Source organism: Lepisosteus platostomus, chromosome 1 (genome assembly GCF_059453375.1).
Source record: "Lepisosteus platostomus isolate fLepPlt1 chromosome 1, fLepPlt1.hap1, whole genome shotgun sequence".
Taxonomy (NCBI): domain Eukaryota; kingdom Metazoa; phylum Chordata; class Actinopteri; order Semionotiformes; family Lepisosteidae; genus Lepisosteus; species Lepisosteus platostomus.
The window spans coordinates 40,649,673-40,675,290 of NC_142611.1; the positions used below are offsets into that span (position 1 = coordinate 40,649,673).

Consider the following 25,618-nt stretch of genomic DNA (forward strand, 5'->3'; position numbering starts at 1 on the left):
GCAGAGGATGAAAAAATAGTTACATCCATCCATTTTCTAATCACTTTATCCAAAACAGTGTTCTGTAGGAGCCAAAGCCTATCCTGTCAAATAACTAATGCAAGATGTGATACCCCTGGACAGGGCACCAGTCTGTTGCGGGGCACACACAGACGCAGACATGCACACACTCACACCAGGGCCAATATTTCTAGGAGCCAATTAAACTGCTATGTTAACTTTTTAGGACTGCGGAACACCTGTCCATGCAAACACAGAGCCCCAGCGAAGCTAATGCTAACCTCTGAATCCATCATGCTGCCCCAAACAGTTTCATGTTAAATCTAATAGTATAAATTCACAATTATTTTTAAGAGACAAGTATAAATGCTTTGTATGAATATACTGTATGTAGACAAACTACACTGTTAACCGTAAAAAGAAAAGTTAAGCAAATTCTTTAAAGAAGAGTCTGTAGAACTCCACACTGTATGACTTTGAGGCATCACACAATATAGCGATAAAAGACTGCACACATTGACACCTGTCACCACTTTAGACATTCTGCCAGTCATTGGTATGTACTGAGCCCCAAATTCAGGAGCTGCTGATACAAGGTTGACATTGGAAGCAGCAGTGAAGCTAGTACCACCAAAATCATCTGAGAGCCTCATTAATAGTACCTTTTATAGGAATTTGTCTGATTCCTATAGATTTGTAAAGGAACCCCTGTCAATCCCTTTAGACTTGGAAAACCCTCATGGCACTTTTTCTACTACCTGTCTTCCACATCATTTGAAACAAGTTTCTTTATCTGTTTTACACATGCTGCTTCACTGGGCTGCCTCATAAACGTTGGAAGATAATATCATAACACTAAGGCAAATTCATATAGAAGAATATCACATTCATTACAATCACACACAAAAAATTAAACAGACCTTTGTGTCATTCTTTCTAATTTTCCCTAATATTGAAGATATACTGTATACTGCTTTATTCATAAATGTGATATGCAGGCAATAATATTCCTTATGGTGTTGTATGAGGGGTATTTATTGTTTTCTTTTTTGTTTCTGAAATATATAAACAATATCTCTTTGTCTAACAGTATGAATAATTATTTTAAAAAATGTTTTTTTCAAGATGAATAACTTATGAATGAATGTTTTTAACAGATAATTTACAAATACTATGAAAATGTTTTTACTAGATAGATACTTTTTCCAAAATGTTCAATAGATGCATGCATATCAGTAATACAGTAAAGTATATTACTTTATAGAAAAGCATAATGTTACAGCAGTGCAATTCTACAAGATATGGGGGTTTAGCATGTGCTGCTTGCATTTTATACCCAATGTTTGTTGCTATAATTATTTTAATATTTTCATATCACAAACAAGTATACTACAGTACATCCAGGGCTTGCAACTGGCAGACTCATAACTAGATAAAGATCTCAAAGATGTATTTTGTGATCTCAAAGATGTATTTTGATAAGTGATCTTATCTTATCTTATCTTATATAGATCTCAAAGATGTATTTTGTTCTGAACCCTATCCATATTTGCCATTAATCTATCCTTCATAGCCATCAAGTGAAGAAATTAATAATTTAAACTCAAGTGTTAAATATTACCAATGGATAGAAGTGTAATTATTTAAATAATGTTTTTGATGGAAACTAAATTGGTGGAGTTAAAACCAGAGCACATATTGAAAAATATGTGCAGACATAATTAATAGAAAAAAGAATAAAACTGAATAAAAACATTTTTTAATTTAATCGAATGTCTGATTTATTTTTTTAGATATATATGCTATATATTTTATAGATATAAAATCATTTGAGAGCCTCGTTAATTTAATTAATTAAACATTTGGCCAATACATACTGAGATGATATACTGTATATATAAAATCATATATATATACATTAGAAGAAAGAGAACACAACGTTTTGGCCGAAGGCTCCACGGCCGAAACGTTGTGTTCTCTTTCTTCTTTTTTCAGCATGAAATAAACCTATTACTTGTTCCTTTGCAGCCTACGCATGCTGACGCAGCTACCCACCTGAACTATATATACATTATACTGTATATACTGTATGATTCATTATTCCGTTTCCCCTTCATTCCCACAGCATTGGGCTACATTTATAGAAGAGTTAGTGAAAACAAATTTCTAAGAAAAGTAATACTATATACAGTGGGCAACTTCTTTGCAATGTATTTTTTAAGATAGTTTTCTCTTAAGCTGAAGATAAAAAGTTAGCACACTAAAAAGCACATTTCTTCAACCTGATTTGTTGCTGTTGAGGATTTGTTTTACTGTAGGTTTAGCATGTACAGTAAAAGTTAAATCTTCTTACAGCATTTTGATGTGATGATTTTCACATCACATCATACTTAAATGTGCACAAACACCTACAGACACACACATGTTGCTGGTCTTGAACATACAATTTCTCTCTCTGTTTCGCAATTAAAAAAATATTGATCTCATTTGCATATAATTACTGCTAGTCTCTTTCTAATTCAATTAAAAAGTCGGACACCGAATTCTGAATTGTCTACAGCTAGGTTGAAAAACATTTTATTAAGTATTCAGACAGGAGTAATGTGCATTGGAGTGCTTGGAGGCAGCAATGCTAAAACTGCACCATCGTGTCTCCCTGCTTTAAGTTATTCATTTGCAAAATCAGTAAACAATACACATCTTACCTATTATAAACTTTTAGACTTTGGAAATAAATTACTTTCCTGTGAAGTTTATAGCTCCCAATTTAATTCCTTCCACAGGCATTTCATTTACCTCACTTGTTTTCCTATCAGTAAGAAATTGTAAAGGGGCATACAGGGCATACAGTACCACATTATTATTCTCCTTTGCTCACTAGAAAGTAACTCCCCTAACTGTGGAATATCCATCACTCTTGTGATTAAATATTATTGCAATTAAGATTTAATCAGTTGAACAGCGAGCTGTTTGACTTTCGCTTCTAGCAGCTTTCAAAATCTCCAGATGATAATTCTCTGTGGATACACAAAAAACTTGATCTACTCTAGCTCTGATTAGATCTAATTTCAAACAAATACTCTTCTTCTGCAAATAACAACACGATGCAAGCATTTTTGGCTAAATAATGATTCTAATTCACATAAAATCAGAATGGAAAAATTCTAAAAGTGCATGAACAAAAATCCAGAATGCTTAAAGATATCGAAAGAGTTAACTCAATAGGTTAGTTGACAACCAGGTTGTCAAAGATAATACATTAGCAATTTGAAGAAACGGCTGGATGAGATCATATTAGCAAATAAAAGAACTAGATGGTCCAAATAGCTTCCTCTCATTTTCAAACTTTATGTTCATACTGTATGTTCTTACAATAGAAACACTTTCCCAACTTTGATAAAGTAAAGGAAAGCTGTATGCACCCCTTCCAAAAACACCACCTATTCCTTTTTGGAAAACAATGTTCTGTCATAGATACAATTCTAAGCCAACTTGATTAGCACAGTAAGTGATATTAAAATTCTTTCCAGCATTTCAGGCTTTTCTTGGGAAAGATGATGTTTCAGAGGAAATGGATGAAGTCCATGCTGAGCTAAGAGCCCAGAACACTCTTCAGCTAATCTCCATCATGGGACTATTCCGTGATCGTTCTGTTCGATGGCAGATCATCACAGTTACTGTTACTATGGCTTGCTACCAACTATGTGGATTAAATGCTGTAAGTATGGATTGCCATTTATTTCATGTTGTGTGTAAGCAAACACAATAACAGATTAAATGTTCACTTTAAAATTAACATTTATAAAGACATATGTGGCAAAGGAACAAGTAATAGGTTTATTCCATGCTGAAAAGAGAAGAAAGAAAACACAACGTTTCCGCTGTGGAGCCTTCTTCGGCACACCTGTTGTTCCTTTGCTGTCTACGCATGCTGATGCAGCTACCCACCTAAACTAAGAAATATGAGGGTTTATTAATAAATGTATCAAATTAAATATGTATTTTATTATGACTTGAATGAGTGTGGTGTTAGATACAGTATGTCCTGTACTTGCAGGTGATATAGCGAGCTCTGTTGCAAGGGAAAGTGCCTGGTGTGGATGGTTGCTGAGGGCGGTCAAGGGCCCTTGTTCTATTGTTCACAGCTCCCTTGAACGCCCTCAGCAACCATCCACACCAGGCACTTTCCCTTGCAACAGAGCTCACGGTATCACCTGCAAGTACATATCTAACACCGCACTCATTCAAGGCCCCTCAGGAAAATTCTGAATCACCCGGATGTACCTCCAGCAACCTTATTTACTGTATCTCTTGCAGTAAATGCCCGGCCATATACATTGGGGAAACAGGAAGGAGACTCAGAGACCATTTCAGAGAACACATTAGGGCTGTGAAGATTAAAGTTTTCTCCAAGCCTAGTGTTTCTCATTTCACCTCTGATGGCCATGATCACACTAATCTCTCTGTCTGTTTTCTCAAAGATGGTTTTCCTAACTCCCACATCAGAAAGACTACAGAATCTAAAATTATCTTGTAACTAGGATCACACCTTCCCCTTTTCCTCATTTTCTTCTAAAGTCTCTCTATTCATTGTTGGTTTCATTTCATACCTCTCTTCACCTATCCTGACTTCACACTACCTGATTGGCCACTCTGTCTGTCCCCTTCTGCCTCCGCCCCTCCTCTCTCCCAGCTTTTTTCTACTATGCTACATTTCCTTCGCTTACTGCCCTGTTTTTCTCACACCTGAAGAAGGCTCCACAGTCGAAACGTTGTGTTTTCTTTCTTCTCTTTTCAGCATGGATTAAACCTATTACTTAAGTAACTATCAAAATAATCTTATTAAAATAATTAAAATAATAATTTACACTTTAGAAGAGCTATAAATCCAAAAAATAACTAAACTAAATCCAGCACCTGTAGGGAAAGAATTTTGTTTCAGAATGTTTTACAGAGCAAGATAAATGCAGCATTCTTGGGATGATAGATTTGTCATGTTTTTCTCTATTTGTCAGAACATTATTTCTCATGAACCAGAATTAAACAACTACAGTACAAAACAAGCTCTGATTTTCAGGAGTTTATTAAATAGCACCCCAACTTAATAATGAGTTCTAAGCATGATGTACATTCAACTTTTCTCCTGATGCAGTTAAAAGTAGATCTTTCTTATTCTACCATGATACCTTAGTAAATGAATACCTTTTACAAAGCTTGAGTCAGAAAGGATATTAACATCATCCATACTAAAGTTGAATTCAACATCTCTCAGGAGTAATATGTCATAAACCTTTCAGCATATATCCAAGGTCAAGTGGGATATAGACTTAATGTTTAAAAGCATTGAAATAACTTATTTTTCAATGTATAAAATGCATTCAAATACAGGTTAAAAACAAAATCTTAGATATCTACTTCAAAACCTGAAAAGATTTTAATGCATCCGTTGTGTGTTAGTGTTTATCTATCCCACCTGTGATTTACAGGTTAGAACCTGTTCTCCAAGTTGCTGAAATTATTAATTTCTATGTACATCCATTCAGGTTAAAGTGACTTATGCATGTGTAACAGTTGTGGATGTGCTATTAGCTGCATTGCCTCCCATAATACATAATCTTCGTATGTACAACTGGGCAACAGATGGGCAGAAGAAAACTACTCTGATATGAATCTAAACCTAAGGGATTGACATCAATATTCTATCAATGAACATCTTTAAAAACGTGCCAAGACCTGTTTTTTGTTATTCTTGTATAGTAAGTATTTACCTTAAATAATAAGAAATGAGATTTTTAATGTAGTTCGAGGACATTAAAGGACATTGTGGATATTCAAAGTTATTTTTTCAGGGCATACATTCAATTTAAATGTAAAATCTAATGCAACCCACTTGCTATAGAGAATATACAATTTTATCTTTATTATTACCTTTTTCACCATCCCAGTGAAATAGTGTATAGAAAATAAGTTGTTTGAGTCTGGATTGTTATCTCTTTAGTGGAGATAGTATAATAGCGTGAAGGACCAGTCATGCCAATTTTAAGAGATGGCCTCATAATCCTCATAGTCTTTGCTGATCATAATCTTTCTGCAGTGTTATTCTGACTACTTTTGGTGCCTGTGCTACCCTCTTAGTCACAGCAACACCAATATCAATGCAGTCATTCAATTTTTCAGCTCAATAATGCTCACTGCCCCAAAGTAGTGGTCACTCAAATCATGTATCACTTTACCTTATTGATAGATTAATCAAGCATGTTGGATAAGTTGGGCAGAGCTGTACATCAGCATGAACCTTCAAATCACATTGCTCTTACAGTTGCTTTAGAAACCAAATGGAATGAGTACATAACATTTCTATTCCATTTGCACACTCATACTTCAGACAATGCTGGACAGAACTTGTACTATTAACTTAAATACACATACTTGACATAAATGTACCATGTGCACAACAATACACACAATTTGTCAGAAATGTGTTAACCAAAGATGAAATAATTTTACAACCTGAATATATAAAGAATTAAGATTTTGTTCCATGTAATGTTTGTCTTGATTTTACATTTAGATTTCTAAAATGTTTCAGCATATGGTAATTTAAACAATACAATACAATTGTCTACAGAATGTAAGTAGAATAAATGAATAATTGATCTATTACAATATAGCTGCATTAAAAGACTTCTAAATGAAAGAAGAGATATCACCAAGATCTTAGAAAATGTAGTGCTTATGTGTATCAAGAATGCTAGCTCCTTTTTCTTCACTCCTTAAATATTGATATAAAATATTCCATCACTTGTGAACTACAATGTTAGAACCTGCACACTCTCATGACAATTGACTGTAACTACTATTAAGATATTTTTCTAAACTTTTGCCCCTACTAAATATTATAACTAAAAACTGTTGATATGTCAAATTCTTACCATGAAAACTATTGAGAAGTCTGTTCTCTCTAAATTTAAGCATTTAAGTGAAAAAAGACAATGTGCTAATGTACATAAGACTATACATATGAGAAGAGGAAAAAGTCATAGTGAAAAACTATATTTTAAAGGAGAGTGGAAACAATTTCACAGTAATTATTCTTAAAGCTTCAACAATTTATCTAATTAATTCCCTTGTGCATAGCTGAAATGTCAGTAACAGATTTAGATACACTGGCATTTTAGTGATGAAGATTTTGAGCTTTAGCATAGATGTGGCTTGACCTTGGAAATGTTTTAAAGCAGCAACTCCGAAGATTAAAATTCTGATCAGGTTTCTAACATGCTTGCCAAAACACCACATATGCATTTAACAGTTGTAGAATCCTGCTTGACTATTAAGGTATGCAGAACTAAATCTAATTTTGTTATGAACCTTTATTTGTAATATCATTTTCAAGGTATTTAGGAAATTACTTTTTTGGGAAATAGTGTATACGGGCAGGATAAAACCATTGAGCTCCAGCAGTACCATTTTTTTAAATTACTTGTTTCTTAATAGTTATGCATGGATTACCAGACCAGTTTATTGTTGTCACATTGCTGGCCTGTATTTTTGTTAAAATACACAAGACACATGGATTGTTATTATTCATAATAATCAAATAAATCCACACCTTTTCTAATTTTTCTAAATGCATTTTTTAAGTGGTAGTTGGTGTTTGTGTTATTTACTTTAAAACAAGGAATTACAAACTATTTTTATTAAACTGCAAGGTATTATAATCTAAACTTGCCTGTGTAATAGTCTAGCAACACATTTTTCGTATTTTGGTTGTTTTATGATTACACAACTGTTTCAGACTAATTTGTTTTTTTTTCTTAAGTCACAAACCACTAGTTTAAAAGCTCGTTGTCTTCACAAATATTTGAAGACAAAGCAGGACTTCAAAAGCAAATGAACTAGGAAATTTGATCTCACATGTAAAGTGAGTTTTATAAGTCAAACTTTTAAAAGTAAAACTTTTATATCATACCACAATTCACAAATTATTGATTTAAAAGCCTTTTCATCTTCATTTCTCCTATTAGATATGGTTCTACACAAACAGCATCCTCAAAGAAGCAGGCTTTGCTAATGAATTGATTCCTTACATTACCTTGAGCACTGGAGGTATTGAGACCTTGGCTGCTGTTTTATCTGTAAGTTTATTATTCTTCTAATGTTTTGTCTGAATTAATCTTAATTAATCTTTTCATGTGTTTTTGTTTTGTCATCTTTGACAAAGTTATTTAACCTATCAATCCAAAATCCATTAGTTTTTACTGTAAATTTATTGTGACTTTATCTTACCCTTAGAGGTCTAGAGTTAAAGCATTCAGGTTTTAAATATATCATTAAGCTTAAAAGATGTGTTTGTGGCATGGTGTTATTTCTCAAAATGGGACTTCATAGTCCACGATGCTCTTGAGGTTGAGCTTTATGTTGAGCTCTATGTTTGCTGTATGACATTATGAGCAGGTTTTTTAACAGCTGCCTTATTGATATTGAGAGAAGATTTGAGTATTTACTGTCTCAGCTAAAGATTCAATGTCACAACCTTCTGCTTTTACGTAACTTCTCATTTCTCATTAAAAGCGTGTTACTGTCATTAAAGGGGTGCTCATTAAAAAGCTCTATCATTATCAATCATATTTCAGTCAAAACCAAAGCTTGAACTTGGCAACCTAACCTCGACCAAGGAAGCTCTGACTGTTCCTTAGTACAACTCATGGCTATGATCCCTTCAAGTCTTTTTGGTCAAGTATCTAACAAATTTACACATAGGATTGGTGAAATATTTTTCAGTTCTTCTTGGAAAATTTGCTCAAGCCGTCTCTGATTGTAAGCAACCCCCGGCTTCTGGCAAGGAAGTGCAAAAAGGATAAAATCAAGGACATTATCTAGAGATGTCAAATAAACCTGAGTCAAGGTAAAAAAAAAATTGAATGGTTGAAGCATCAATGAGAAAAAAATACAATATATATTTTTACTTTTACATTTTTCAAATTGACTTGAAATTGAAGTTTGACCTTTTTAATGCTAATTTTCCTCATGCATCTGAAGAGATGACAAAGTTAATAAGCACAATTTTAAATGCAATGCAGAACAAGGAAAGGAGGTTCATGCAGGAAAGTGAGGTGAATGTTGGGGCTGTCACTAGTCAGAGAGGCCACTGAAGGGAGACAGTTAACCAGAACATCAGAAACAGTATGGAGCTAAACACCTAGACTGAGAGGAGACTGGGTGCAATACACAAAAGTTGCAACCTATTTCATAGACACATATGCGGATACTAGACTCAAAAGGAGAATTAAGGGTGACAGTTGTCTGTAGTAGACAATAGTTCTGAAGGAGGAGCCCAGACCGAATTTGGGTGAAGCAAGCATCACTGGCCAGGCAGGCTCCTGTGGATAGGGTAAATATTTGGATAGAAAAAGGGAAGGATAGACATCTTGCTGGGGCCTAGGTACTATAAGTGAGTAACACACCTGACAATAAAAAGAAAATGAAATGAGAAGAAAGGGAAAAGGAGTAAGAGTGGATCTGGAAAGGACTGTGAGAGGAGCAACAAGAGAAAAGAATGCACACAGACAGTGGGGTGGTTATGGACAAAGCCCGTGGAGAGGCCTCATTGGGACAAGTCAAGAGAGAGAAGGAAGACAGCATAGCAAGTCCAGAGGCTGTTTCCAAAGCGTGAAGAGGATTGACTGGGGTGGATGGCTTTGGAAAAAATATGCATTTGGTCTGAAGGTGGATTTGGCTCCTGGAAGAGTTGCTAGCAAACTAGTGCGGCTGGATAAGGTGATAGAGGTCAGCAAGGAGAGATCAATCGCTTGGAAACTTGGAAAAATGCTGGCGGAGAAATTCAGTTCCAAATCAGTCTGGATTTGAGTGGCTTGCTGAGTCAGTGACACTTGGAGTTGTATTTCCTTCAAACGTGTTGAAGAAGAATAAACCATTGACATTAGCACAGTAAGATCTGTCTCTAGAAAGATAATGTAAAGTAATATTGTGAAATGAATTGCATATTTTCTTTTCAACTTGTCTGTTCTTGCCTCTCTCTTTTTCTTCCATGGCAGTGACTGGTTAAGGGAAGAGAGAAAAGATGGTGACAGAGGAAGTAACAGGGGGCAGTACAAGGGGTGTACAGTACCTGGTTAGGGAAGATGGCAGTGCAACAAAGGGACTAGGGTGAACAGATTGTGTCAGGTCAAACTATCATGGCTGATTTCTTTTTTTGGAAAATGAAAAATGTGCTTGGCAAAGATAATCAGGACAGAAGGTGGGCTCAAGTGCTGACAAAGTTGCAAGTAAACTGCAACTGGTGTGTCTGGAAAGGAATAGACTAAGGTCAGATGCAAGACCAGCTGCTGCACTGTGAAAAGCAGCTCTAATGTTTGATTTTTCTTTCAAATTGTCAGGAATTCTATAGTTTTCAAAACCAGTAGGAGAATTAGAGATTAGTTTCATTTGAGCAGGTGCAAGAAGCATGGAGAGTTGCAAGGTAAGGTCTGTCTCCAGTGAGAGCAAACACCAAGTATACAATGAAATGCACGAGCTAGTTAGCTAGAAACTTGATATTTATGTATGTAGGTAAGCAGAAATAGGCAGGATAATAGTATTTCAAGTAGGTAGCTGCATCAGCATGCGTAGGTTGCAAAGGAAAAAGCAAACGTTTATTCCATGCTCAACAGAGAACAAAGGAAACACAATGTTTCAACACACCTGAAGAAGGCTCCACAGCCAAAACTTTGTGTTTCTTTTATTCTCTTTTCAGCATGGAATAAACCTTTACTTGTTCCAGGATAATAGTATGATCTCCTCCTGGACTTTTTAAACTCCATTAATTATTCACATGTACAGTACATGAACATATGCATGCCAGTAGATTAGACTAATTGCAGGTAAGTGTGGACAAAGATATGTGATATTGAATCTAAGAAAAATATCATCTTTTAATTTTGTTAAATCAAAATCTAGATTTAAAGCAATGGTAAGAAAATATGCATATACAGTAGACATATGCATGGGTTGTACTTTGATGTCATGCATAAGCCCCTTGAGGAAAATCTCAGTCCACAGATCCTACGCAAATAAGATCTGTCTAATAAGACATAAACAAATTCAGATTATTTTTAAATATTCATGCTTCTTTCTGGTAACAAATAATACAAATATACAGTATTTGCACAAGGGTGGCACAGTGGTAAGCACTGCCAGGGCCCTGGGTTCAATTCTGGATATGGGGTCCTATCAACATTGGGTTTGTACTGTATGTTCTCCCCTTATTCATGTGGGTTTTCTCCGGGTACTCCGGTTTCCTCCCACAGTCCAAAACATTCTGGTAGGTTAACTGGTTTCTGTAAAAATTGTGTGTGAGTGTATGCTTGTTTGTGTCTGTGTGTGCCCTGCAGTGGACTAGGAAACCATCCAGTATGTATCTTGTCTTGCACCCAACGCTTCCCAGGATAGGCTAAGGGCCACTGTGACCCTGATTGAATAAGCAGTTATTGAAAATGATAACAATTATATGAAAATTGAATATTGTTGTGAAATGTCTATTTTATAGATTAAGAATGATTATTTAGACTAAAATGTATACTGTATGTGTGTTTAGGGGATGTATAATTTAGAAGGATAAATGCCACAATGCAACAAATTGGTATAGTCTTTTTTAAAGTTTGGTGTTTATAAAGCTTTTGAGTTTATAATAATTGTTCTTGGATCTTATTAACATTCCTGAGATATAATCAGAACGTATTTGTCATGACTCGTACCTTCTCCTGTAAGCTTCCGGGCATTCCCACTTGTACTTAATTCCACACACTCATCCAGGAAATAATTATCCAACCACATCTCTCTCTCTTAAATAATGAAACTCTCTTCACAGGCTTACCTACACTCACTATTGAGAAGTCTTCCACAGTTTTCTCTAGTGTGCGAGTGCTACTATTCTCAACCTGCCTACTTTGACTACCCGACCTGGTTCTCTTACTTTTGACTTCGCTCTTGCCTAACAACTTGGATTTGGAATACTGGATTAAAATTTGCTCATACTACCTTCCTCACGGCTTCGCACAGGGGTCCAACATCTCACCCATTTCAGTATTGTTAGCCGATTTTAAAGTTCTACAGAGTTTTTTAAAATTTGTGTCCTTGAGTATACTGTTACATCTTACCTACATTTACAATATCCCAAATCGAAATTATTTCAAAAGTATGTAATTATTATCATTGTTTATAGCCTTTTAAGGTATGGATTTATTTCTGTACTATGCCATATTTTATGTGGTATTTACAGCAAACTTATTATTATTATCCTGACATAAATATTACACAAACATAGAAAACTGTTGACAGTAGTTATGTGACTATTTCCTTTTCCAAAAGGTTAAAAATTTCCATTTACACAAACTATACAGATAGAGATAATGGATTTGAAACACTTTGGATGAGTCATTTGGGTCATTGATTTTGTAGTTAAAGGAGATTGATTTGTGTCTGCTTAAACCAGTTACTCATTTAAGGTAGTGCATGAAGCCAAGCAGTTAGGGTACATGAAGTTAATCGCATTATCACTGTAAATGATCATATGATTAGATTATTTTGTGTTATTGTGCATTTATATATTTAAATTTTTTCAAGGTCATTTTGTGTGTATTGCTCCCTATATAACACACATTATTGGTGCTATTGAGTATCCTATTCTTTACTGCAATAAGCAACAGTATAGTCTGCACTCATGAAGTGAAGTTTTAATGCTCAAAGTTAGCCTACCTGATTGAGGTGTACACCTGTATATTCTGAGCTAGCAATAATGAACCCTATCTAGGCAAAAACAAATCAAGAGTTTGATCTCACAAGGGGCACACCTTGCCATTGCAAACAGCCAGTTTTAAATTAATTGAATGGAACAAAATTGATATTTTAATCTTTTTTTCCATTATTGTATTGATCCATTATTCTTGAACAAGTTGTGTCAAAATTTACAAAAACGTTTCTGTAACTTCTGGAAATGTAGCCAAATGAAACAGTTTCTGTTTTGAAAACAGGAATCTCTCATGGAAATTTTAACAAAACAGTAATCTTTCCTCAACCTGTTCTGCTACAATATTAACACTTACCGATGGTTATAAATGGTTTAATAGTTTCTGGATGTAGGGATCATTTTGCCCTGTCACAGATTTCCTGTTGCACTATTATTTTTTCTTTGAAAACGTGTGTTTACATTTGTTTTCTGTTTAAATGCAAAACTATGGCATACTGTATTAGTCTAAAACATTATTCTGCATGAAAGGTTTAAACAGGGGAGAATCAACAGTTTAAAAATAAATGGTAAATTTGTAAACTCAGGGAGGTAAGAGATTATTTAACTTAAATATCTGTGGGTAAATGTAATATACTGTAAATTATGTAAACTATTATATGTGTAATAATTAATATTATATTTAGCTAACATAAGAATAATAGTTTACGTTTCCAAGTTTCTGAATTGCTCTTGTCCAGTTCAGATAATGTTTTACTTATCTCAATTAGAATTACTCAGTCTTTCAATTATTAACACATATTACATTTTAATTTTTGGATAAGGTAATTTAACTTCAGAACCTTTCAATTCAAAACCAGAAAAAAGGTCAGATGGGTTTAAAGTAACACTTTAATTAAGAACAAGTAATAGGTTTATTCCATGCTGAAAAAAAGAAGAAGAAAGAGAACACAACGTTTCGGCCGTGGAGCCTTCTTCAGGTGTGAAGAAGGCTCCACGGCCGAAACATTGTGTTCTCTTTCTTCTTCTTTTTTTCAGCATGGAATAAACCTATTACTTGTTCCTTTGCAGCCTACTCATGCTGACGCAGCTACCCACCTGAACTACTTTAATTAAGATTTGCAGTTCATTACATCCTTGGTGAGATTGGAAAACGATTTTAGAAACTTTCACTGAACCACTTTGCCACAAAAATTTCTTGTATTTAATAATTTAAATTTTGAAATGTAGAGTTACCTATTTAGCTTATCTTTACTCAAGCCAAATCAATCTCATGCATTTTAAAAACAACTCCTGAGTTAAGACTTCTAATTTAACTTTGATTTTCCACATCTGTTTGCTGTTATTTTACAGCACGTATAGTTTATTCCTAAGAAAGCTGATGCTGAAATTGTTTTGTTTCACATGATGTATTACTTTTGGGTGGATTAATTAATTATGGTTTTTAGTGTTTCTTAATCTATTTTTATTTTTTTACCTGTCAATGCCACAATGATAAAAATATTAAACAACCAAAATAGACTTTAAAAGGTTATAAAAATAGGGCAGCATCATGCAACATATCTGACTTCATTAAAAGCTGATTCAATGCCAAATTATTGGCTCTCCATTGCATACAAGAAAGATCACTCATTCATAATAATTTTTTTAAATTCAGACCATGTCCAATATGTTTTCTGACTGTACAAGTGTGTGGCAATCAATTTATAGAAGACAGTTGAAATGGCCCTTTGCATAGCCTCTCTATTATTCACAGTTTTTAATAATTGATTCCAGCATTCTTTTCCTTCTGACTTTTTGGAATAAAAGTTGAGACATTTATCATCTATAACCCTTGTAGCACAACTTCGCTGTACACAGTACTTTCAAAACATATAGTCTAGACAGCAGGATGAGTGATTCACCTGGGGTGTAAATTGTCAGTGGTAATCTTATGAACTGCATTCTTTTGACCTCATTGTAGAAGTTCTATTGTACTAGAACTTTTGTTTGTACAAGCACAGAAGCTGTACAGAAATTTTCTTACAGCAATTATCCTAGCAAAATTTCAACATCACAGTGCTTGTCCCTACATGACAATAGTCCCTCAAGACTTTCTGTGTCCATCTGCAATCAATATCATAAACTACTTGTTCTATCATCAGAAATTAACTCAAATGAATACCCGAGGGACAACTATCACCATCTGGTCTGGTGGATGCTTAATGGATGAATAAATGATCACCAGTTCTAGTCTATATCCAGTCTGTATTGTCTGTTCCTCTGACTATAACATAGCACATCCATGTTTAAGATTGACTGTGAGCATTTTTCCACTTCCATAAGTATAACAAAATGAAGGTATGATGTCATATCACATCATATATTATTTGTTATGTATCCTGTCATAAATTATTTCATTGCAAATGGTGAATGTAATTAGCTCTCTTATCAAAAATTAAATAATCTATGACTAATTACTAAGTAATGTTTAATCTTGATCCTAATTATTTTTTAATCTATATTGTATTCTTGTTAAGATACTGTAGTTATAACTAGAATACAATTTAGATTAAACAAAATGATATTGCAGCAACTACCTTATTGATTTTAAATCTTTAAAACTTTCTTTCTGTGGATCCATCCGAAATGATTGTTATTACTCGGACAGTATAAAAATAGAAATATCTGAATTTAGCCACAGTAATGCAACAGACTTGTATATACAGTTTAAAATTTTAAATGCAGGGCAAGTGTCTTATTTTTGTTGTAATAATTATTAGTTTTATTTTTTTAATAACAGAATGAAGTTCTTTTATAATTTTTACAGAAGAAAATATTTTTCTACATTAGCCCGGAGCTAAAATTGAACTTAATCACTTCATATTAAACTTTTGATTACGCTAAGCAGTTACTGTATCCTTCAAAATAAATTGGAGGGTCAATATACCAAATTATATGTCATAAACAGATAAAAGGTGCACACTATTTAAATTTAAAATTATTGTGCAGAGTTGCTGAGAGGAATTTTATTATGTAAGAGATACTGAATAATTTCTGGCCAAGATTTTTTTAGCAAGATTACATACGTGTTTGCTCTGCTACTTTTGCTGTTAATTAGATTGGGAAAAACTCTTACTCCCAGAGCAGTGCCAGGAAAACAGATGGGGATGAGAGGGACAGGAACTTTTGAAATCCTGTAACTGTCACTCACTTGAGCAGACTGCACATCTTGGATGAAAAATGTGAATACTTTATTTAACATGAATACTTTATACTTTTCTATTTTATGTTTATTAAATAAAAACCAAATTGTTGCATTAATACAACTTAATTAATATGAAATGTCATTAATATGATAGAAAAAATACTATATATACAGTGCCTTGCGAAAGTATTCGGCCCCCTTGAACTTTTCAACCTTTTGCCACATTTCAGGCTTCAAACAAAGATATAATTTTTTTATTTTATGTGAAGAATCACCAACAAGTGGGACACAATTGTGAAGTGGAACGAAATCTATTGGATTTTTGAAACTTTTTTAACTAATAAAAAAATGAAAAGTGGGGCGTGCAAAATTATTCGGCCCCCTTGCGTTAATACTTTGTAGAGCCACCTTTTGCTGCGATTACAGCTGCAAGTCGCTTGGGGTATGTCTCTATCAGTTTTGCACATCGAGAGACTGAAATTCTTGCCCATTCTTCCTTGCAAAACAGCTCGAGCTCAGTGAGGTTGGATGGAGAGCGTTTGTGAACAGCAGTTTTCAGCTCTTTCCACAGATTCTCGATTGGATTCAGGTCTGGACTTTGACTTGGCCATTCAAACACCTGGATACGTTTATTTGTGAACCATTCCTTTGTAGATTTTGCTGTATGTTTGGGATCATTGTCTTGTTGGAAGATAAATCTCCATCCCAGTTTCAGGTCTTTTGCAGACTCCAACAGGTTTTCATCCAGAATGGTCCTGTATTTGGCTGCATCCATCTTCCCCTCAATTTTAACCATCTTCCCTGTCCCTGCTGAAGAAAAGCAGGCCCAAACCATGATGCTGCCACCACCATGTTTGACAGTGGGGATGGTGTGTTGAGGGTGATGAGCTGTGTTGCTTTTACGCCAAACATATCGTTTTGCATTGTGGCCAAAAAGTTCGATTTTGGTTTCATCTGACCAGAGCACCTTCTTCCACATGTTTGGGGTGTCTCCCAGGTGGCTTGTGGCAAACTTTAGACGAGACTTTTTATGGATATCTTTGAGAAATGGCTTTCTTCTTGCCACTCTTCCATAAAGGCCAGATTTGTGCAGTGTAAGACTGATTGTTGTCCTATGGACAGACTCTCCCACCTCAGCTGTAGTTCTCTGCAGTTCATCCAGAGTGATCATGGGCCTCTTGGCTGCATCTCTGATCAGTCTTGTCCTTGTCTGAGCTGAAAGTTTAGAGGGACGGCCAGGTCTTGGTAGATTTGCAGTGGTCTGATACTCCTTCCATTTCAAGATGATCGCTTGCACAGTGCTCCTTGGGATGTTTGAAGCTTGGGAAATCTTTTTGTATCCAAATCCGGCTTTAAACTTCTCCACAACAGTATTACGGACCTGCCTGGTGTGTTCCTTGGTCTTCATGATGCTCTCTGCGCTTTCAACAGAACCTTGAGACTATCACAGAGCAGGTGCATTTATACAGAGACTTGATTACACACAGGTGGATTCTATTTATCACCATCAGTCATTTAGGACAACATTGGATCATTCAGAGATCCTCGCTGAACTTCTGGAGTGAGTTTGCTGCACTGAAAGTAAAGGGGCCGAATAATTTTGCACGCCCCACTTTTCATTTTTTTATTAGTTAAAAAAGTTTCAAAAATCCAATAGATTTCGTTCCACTTCACAATTGTGTCCCACTTGTTGGTGATTCTTCACATAAAATACAAAAATTATATCTTTATGTTTGAAGCCTGAAATGTGGCAAAAGGTTGAAAAGTTCAAGGGGGCCGAATACTTTCGCAAGGCACTGTACAGGTACTGTATGTGAGAATATGAACTGTATGTGGTGTACTGTATATGTATGAATTTAGGCTTCCTTTTAACTACAGTAATTTATTCAAAAATTGTTAAATGGAAGTCCTTAACTGAAATTTGGAAGGAATAAAGACAGACAAACCAATTTCATCCAAGTGTTTTAAATCGCAATCATTACTGACTTTTTTTTTATATATATAACTTGTAAATATTGCACTCAGGTGAGTGCTGTTTCCAGCTCCCATTCTTTAAAATACACGCCCAGGCCATTATATTACATCTTGTTAAATACAATGAGTAAAGACTGTTTTGGAATAAGGTTTTATGAACAGATAAGAGCAAAACAAACCTTAACCAAAGTGAGAGAATGGTTAAAATGCACAGGTATGGAATAAACGAACTGCAAATGTTTCAAAGAACATAACTTTATCTGTGAAGCAATCCAGAGAAGTGAAAAAATAATCCAGGGACCTTTGTCACTAATGCTTCTTTGAAATTGCTTTATGATAGTTTACAAACTCCAGGTTGGGAACCTACTTGCAAAAACACTGCTAACTGCTTCCTGAAAATCTTGTGTTACATTCCTGTGTTCTCTAGTTAGCAGGTTGCAGATATCTAGCAGTCACACAACATTGATGAAACAAGCCTTAGTTTACAAGGGGGTATTGTCATCTTCTCTAATAGTTCAGTGCTTCTGTGAGCCCTGTTACATGTCAGTTAATATGGACACTGTAGAATTTGCGGAGGGAATTTAGAGCATGTAAATGTCTCCATATAGGAAAATGTAAATATGGCTCTTTCAGTATACTGTACAATATATGCCTATTATAGTAATGTAACTCTGTAATGTTTGAAGACATCCTAAACCCACTGTGTCACCTGACAAGACCTTTAGTTTGGTGGATTTGACACTTGTCATGGCTGTATGGCTTCAGGGTTCAGAGAAGCACTGAGGATGTGCTCTGAATCTATACCACTTCACAAGGTCAGGGAGGTCAAATGCTACTGTCGAATATGTATGCTGCAGATACAGTAGATGACCAGATCATCTCTGTAGATAAAGTGTTTGTTTTAGCAAAATGTGTGCTTTTGGGTTACACTAATGTTGAATATGATTATTAACTATTAAACACAAATGAGAATATGAAAAAAATATATTTATTTCCATCTGCAATGAAGTAATGAAATTTTCTAATATCAAAGGGTTCCAGTGGTTACAGAGGATAACAGATCCACCAGTTCAAACCTGAAAAATAGTTGTTGTTATGTGGAGTAGAACCATTAATATTCTCAGTTTTCAAAAACATTCAAAATTATACTTTCAGATTTAAAGATCAGGCAATGGTTATAATCCCACTGTCTTCAGTGAATCTTGTATATAAATAATGATATCTATATACAATTATTGAAAAACTTTCATGAAATGTTATGATCCAAAATAATAATACTTTTAAAGTGTTCACTAGCTGAATACAGTATGCTCTCCTTTATTTTAAACACACATAGAGTGCAATAGTAACATTTTTAAAGTTTGCTGAAGATTATTTCTAAGCTACTGTATATATTTATTGACATGCAAGTTCCATCTACTGTATTTGTTCATTTGTATACCTTTCTATGGTTGCTTTTTCAAATATACTGTACAGTATTTCACATCTTTGCAAGAGATATAAGAGCATACGGACACTTACCACTAGATTCTTCAATAGCTTCTATTCACAAGCAGTGAGACTGGCGAACACATTTAGCCATCCCCCTCGGACCACACCTACACCATCACCATCTACCTCTTTATGATTTCTTATCTATTGCACATCTCCAGTCATTGTTTACACGTCTGTATTGTTTACATTCAAACTGTCTACATGTTTACTTGCACATTGTCTATTGTTTGTTTTTACATTGTCTTGATGCACTGTTTGCACTTTGTCTTGTTTTTTACACTTGTTTTACAATCGAGAGACTTTCTGTAAGTAAGAATTCCATTGTACCAGTACCGGTTACATATGGCAATAAATTTCAAGTTCAAGTTCATATCATGATCAATGTTACATATCTGTGTTCAACACAGATTTGCTGATCTTCTGTTTCATTTAAAAAAAAACATTATATTTTCAATTAGTTACATGCACATTTTAATTTATTATTTTTTTCACTACATTCATCATCAGTTTAGTGTGTAATAGTTTCTGACTTATCACTTATCACTTACTAGTATACTGCTGCTGTGTTGTTGCAATGTATGGATTCTCTTATTTTCTAAAAGACAAGATTATAGGTTATTCTAATCCATATGTACATCTGTGTCACTGGTCAAAGTCAAATATGTCTCACTAATGAGCCCGAATAAGAGCACATGGCCCAGATAAGGTAATTGACATAGCTGTGGCTGCCATGAATTTATACAGTATGTGCAATGCTATGGAATGAGAAATCAGTGGTGGATGAGGAGTCAATTTAATTTCAGATCCTTTATTCATTGTTTTCAATAAATTGTCTTGGTCATCCTTGTATTGATTAACCAAACCAAAATTAAAATTTTAATATTACTTCTATATAGAAAAAAAGACCCTGCATTTCATGATGGCAAAAAATTGATTTAATAGGTTGCTTAAAGACATCTTTTAAAACCTGTTGAACTTTCTATTTACTATTGCTTGAAACCTATCATATTGTTACTTGAACCCCAGATACACTAGTGCTTTTCACATTGGTTATAAACAAACATGACATACCCTCATTCTTACTGTATGTCCAACGGAAGCCTTGCTCTTGGAATTAAGGTTAATATTGTAAACAAAGGGATTTAAATTTTTATCATTTGAGAGTAAACTTCTGATGGCTCATTACAAGAGTGTATTCATTTTCAGAATGTAAATGCAATTTCTGCCCAAAACATTTAAACATTTTGAAAACATTAGCCAATTCAACAGCAATGCACAGCAGGCTGGAGCTCCAATTACATCAGTCTTACTGCAGGAAGTGGCATGGCTGTACCACCTGCAGTCTCATATAGCCCTCACCTGTCAGTTCCTTCATGCACACTGAGCATTCTCTCTCTGCAGAACCTACATCTCAGACATGTTTCATTTTTTTAAGCAAGAAGAAAATCCGATTATCTCTTTCAGTATTAATGTTTTATACAGTTGCTAATTATTACTTACAGTACATATTGTTCCATATGAATGAAGTCCCTTCTATCTCTAACCTCTTTCCTGGATGCAGCTCATTTTGTCACTGTTTTTCCAGTTCTCTTAGGCGTCATCACTTAATTTGGTATCATTTCCCAACCATCTGAGCTACAGGTGAAATTCAGTTTAAAGTTAAAGCCTTTACATTTGACATGAATCGAGCAAATCATTTTGAAGACACATTGAAATAAATTTAATTTGAGGAACATCGAAAGGTGTCACCAGAGCAAATAAAAACTAAAATCTTCCTTCTGCCAAATATCCTTTATAATCTTTATGAGTAAAAATAATATGCAGTAAATAAAGTTATTTGAATAGTTGAAAACATGAATGTTCATCTGTCTTAGAACACAGAATCCCTTAGTGCCACAGAGAATAAACACAAATTAATTGATTTATCAATTGGATTCAACAACAAGGTGTTTCAGATTCACTGAACTGTGAGAATGTTAGAAAACATAATTCCTTTACTTGGTTGGTGATTACATCAGCAATAAAACTCTTTGATATGCATAGTATGGTATGTAAGGACATTTTAAATCTTGGTAACAAAATGGAATTATTTGACATTTGATACTATTTGAAAAAAATTGAAATGCCTGTGTCAGGTATTAAATTTAAGCTTGACAAATAAGCAAATGATCAGAGATTGCATTATGGATTCTATGTAGTGACTTAACACAGGTTTGTTTTTGTTTTTTTTTAGTTTTGGAAAGTGCAAGGCAAAATATGCATATATTATTATTAATAATCAAAATACTTTATTTGTCTGAGAAATCCAAAGCACCTTACATTTGTACCGATTAATGGAGCTGGGCATTTTACTGAAGCAATTTGTGTGAAAGACATTAGTCAGGAGTACAGCAGCCCCATTTGGTATTTGAGCATTTCTTTTGTAAACAAAGAATGAGCATTTTGAAGGTTTCCTTACAAGTTGTTGATTTTAGAATACAAATAGTTCAAATTCATTGGCAAGGGCAGAAAACAACTAAAACAAAATTATAATGTGAAGTGGTACAGTAAATGCCTTTGAAAGGGGTCTACACAGTTCTGTTTGTAATCTGTGAATTGGTGAAAAAACTCTATCCCTCGTGGTTATTATTTATACAGTATGTGTGAATGGTCTGAACTTTCAATTTCTATTTGTAAAGTGGAATTCACTTTATTTGTGATGTACAGCATTTCATACATGCTTAATGATAACTAATAGAAAATATTAAACTGCATTTGGAATAAAAGGTATTTTAAAAGCTGAACAGAAAAATAAAGCATTATTATTTGCATGCATATAGAAATATTGATGAAAAATGACCAATTTAAAAATACTGGACATGTGCAGTAACACATATTTTTTAAAATATACATTGATTCACTTTAAGTTTTGTAATGACTTTGGTATTTATTTGTATGATTTAAAATTATAATGTCTGTCCTTAAATAGTACAATCTTTGTTCCAAATCAATGCCTTGATATTCTCTGCATGATGGATTTCCTGCTGGCATGATTTTTTTAATTGGACTTGCAGGGTGCATGTCTAAAACAGTTTATTTTTAACTTCATGCCTTCTGCTCTATGGCTTCTACTGCAAATCTTACAAAGCCTATAGTTTACAAGAGTTCTAGTGTAAATCACACACCTTTACTGGACTGCTATAATTGTAGGCTAAAGAAAGATTACATACAGTACTGTACCTCTGACTATTTTTTTTAGTTTAAATGTATAGATTTTCTCAGATAAATAATTGGTGTCTTGTTATAATGAATATCTTAAATATGACAAAACATTTTATTTTTGAGAGTTCCTTCCACTTGTCAGAAGCACTTGTCTATACTTCATAAAGTAAGAGTCACACATTTCATATTCACATTGTACAAAAGAGCAACTTCATGTTGTCTTAACATAGTAGCTAACAGAGAAAATGATTACTCTATAATGTTAAGTAGAGAACTATTAAGAATATGCATATTTAGAACTGAAGCATGCTGAGCATATTCATATTACAAGAAATTCAATATCTGTATCTACTACATAACATTACAGATAACAATATCTATTTTTAAATGTTTATGTTTTAGAATGTTTAGTACAGTTTGTGAAGGTACTGTATTAGTAACTAAATTATTCTGTTAGGAAATATATTTCCAACATCTTCATTTTTATTTAGACTTAAAAGTTTAGGAAAACGACATTGTTGTTACAATTCACATACAGTATTTCACATATCTGATATGAAAATATATGTGTCTTTGGCCTGAAAAGTTGCTAATTTCATTTTTACATCAATTTTTCAACTTCATTTGGGTTAAACAAAGACAACAACAATAAAAAGAAGTGTGCAATAGATCAGACAACCTGTAAAGAACTCACAAATTGCTAATATCACTGCTGGTATTTTCCATTCACTGAACATAATCTAGCACTGAACTTCTTTCTCGTTTCCATGTAATGTACTGTCGAATTGCCCTTTTGCTGTTTGCTTTGCTTTAGAACACCTTATGGGTTACATGTCATCCTAATCATAGTTTATGAAAGCGCTCTGACAAATCACATCAGGGTTAATGTCACTCAGATGAAAAGAAGACATGAGCAGTGGGGTTTAAAAATATGAAATACATCACTGAAGAATTAATAATAACTAATCCTGTGCCAGGAAGAGCTTTCTACTGGTGATAAAAATAGATGTAACATAGATTAATCTTCCAAATAATTTAATCAATAATGCTGTGAAAGCTATGGTATATTCTTTAATTTAATGCAAATATGTGCACATAGTATTGAAGAAAAGAGACATTAATGGCACGTTATAAACAACTAAGACCAAACTACCTATTTAGCTGTAGGTTTTGAAACACTAAAATGTTAGGTTGTTATCACAACCAGATATCACAGCCCAGATTGATGTGTATTTGCATGTTTATGCAGTAAAATGCTAAACCTTCAGAAAGAGATTAAAAAGAGATTACTAAAATGCAGTGACTTGACACAAGTGGCATAAACGTCTACTACAGGGACAGAGTTTTGACATATCAGTCATATAAAGCATAAACCCATATTGACACAGCCTTCAGGACTTTAAAACAGTGTTTTGCTTATGTACCCTGGGTAATGTAGCCCAGTACTTCTGACCTTATTGCTAGTACCATAGAGCTTGACTTGGTCAGGTGTTCAGTTTTGTGCAGGAAAAAAAGAAGGTGCCAAGAGAAGCTACAGTATATAGAATAAAAAGCAAGCAGGACGTTTAGAATTTCTAATTTCTACAAAAGAAGGAGAAAGAGCAAAATGAAATGAATACAGAAGTTCAAGACAGTTACCACAAGGAGATATTAAATAGGTTGACTACACAACCCAATTTAGGAACAGAACAGCCATTGTTTCCCATCAAATTTTCTTAGTTGTAGCTAGTTCCAGAGCACAATTCATTTTAAGTACCTTACAGCAATATAATGTGGAAAGCAATTTCCTATACTGCCATCTACAGTAAAAATAGCATTATTTATTAAATGTATTTATTTATTCTACTGCCTACCACTACCTCTTTTTCATAGACTTTAGATCCTATCTATCCAGCCTAACTACTTAAATAACTATGCAGCAAAAGAAACTAGTGCTAAACTATAAAAGCTGACAAACAATTTAAAGCATAGGTACTGGCAAACCCTGCTACATTATTTCAATAATTTCAATTTTGAGACAAATTTTGTTTTAATCCTACCTAAGGTTGTCCAGGACTTGTCACAAAATGGAAATCTTAACTATTGAAATTATTCTTAATAAAATAATAGATGTTAAATAATAATAATAATAAAATGATAATATATAATGATAATAAAATATTGAATAATGATACAAATAAAAGAAAATAAAGCAATGTAAAGAGAAAATGTGGTGTAAAAAAGGTAGTATTGGTGGTCACCTCCCAGACTATAATAATACAGGTATCTGCAAATATAACATTTAGGTGATCCAGATTGGGTCTACAGCACTGCACCTACATGATACTGTAAACATACAGTATGGATGTCACGCCCTCTGCAGCTGGAGGGTGCTCCTTCTCTGTCCTGTCTCTCATTTCCGGTTCTTTGCTGTCCTTCCGGTGTTTCTCTCTCTCTGGGGCTATATGTTTCCGGGTCTTTCATTCTGCCTTTGCTCAGCATTGACGTTCGGATGTCCTGAGACCCGCCTAGCACCAGGTCACCCCATGTCTGCTACCTGAGGGCATAGGTTTCTATACGGCATTCCCTGAACAGCTAAGCCCGGGCTAACCCCCGTCTCGCCGCTACGCATAGGGTCTTTTCGCTCTCCTGTCATTCCACGGTTCGTCCCTTCCAACATCCGGGACAATGGAGAAAGGTTTTGTGGTCATATAAGACAAAACTGGAACTTTTCTATATAAATGCATGGTGTTACATCTGAGGTAAAACCAGCATAATCCATCACTCAATCAACACCATCCTTACTGTCAAGCATGGTGGTGGCAACATTATGTTCTGTCAGCAGGGACTGGGAAGACTGATGGAGAAAATTATTCTTCAGACCTAAAACTGGAACATAATTTCACCTTTAGAAGGGCAATAATCCAAAACACAAGGTCAAAGCTACTGTACAGTGGAATGGCTTTTAGTATTTTGTTCGTTTACATTTTGCTGCCATTTACTGTAACTTATATAATGTTTAAGAAATGTGTATCATTTAG

At 34.3% G+C, this 25,618-nt stretch overlaps 1 protein-coding gene across 4 annotated transcripts in view; it reads left to right on the plus strand.

Moving 5' to 3' along the window:
- The window catches only part of slc2a9l2 (solute carrier family 2 member 9, like 2), a 299,312-nt gene that overhangs the window by 134,259 nt on the left and 139,435 nt on the right, over positions 1–25,618 (plus strand). For all 4 annotated transcript variants that reach the window (XM_088628586.1, XM_088628577.1, XM_088628568.1 and 1 more), the window contains 2 exons: positions 3,531–3,718; positions 8,025–8,135. In XM_088628586.1, the coding sequence (XP_088484712.1) occupies positions 3,531–3,718; positions 8,025–8,135 (299 nt within the window). The remainder of the gene's footprint in view (positions 1–3,530; positions 3,719–8,024; positions 8,136–25,618) is intronic.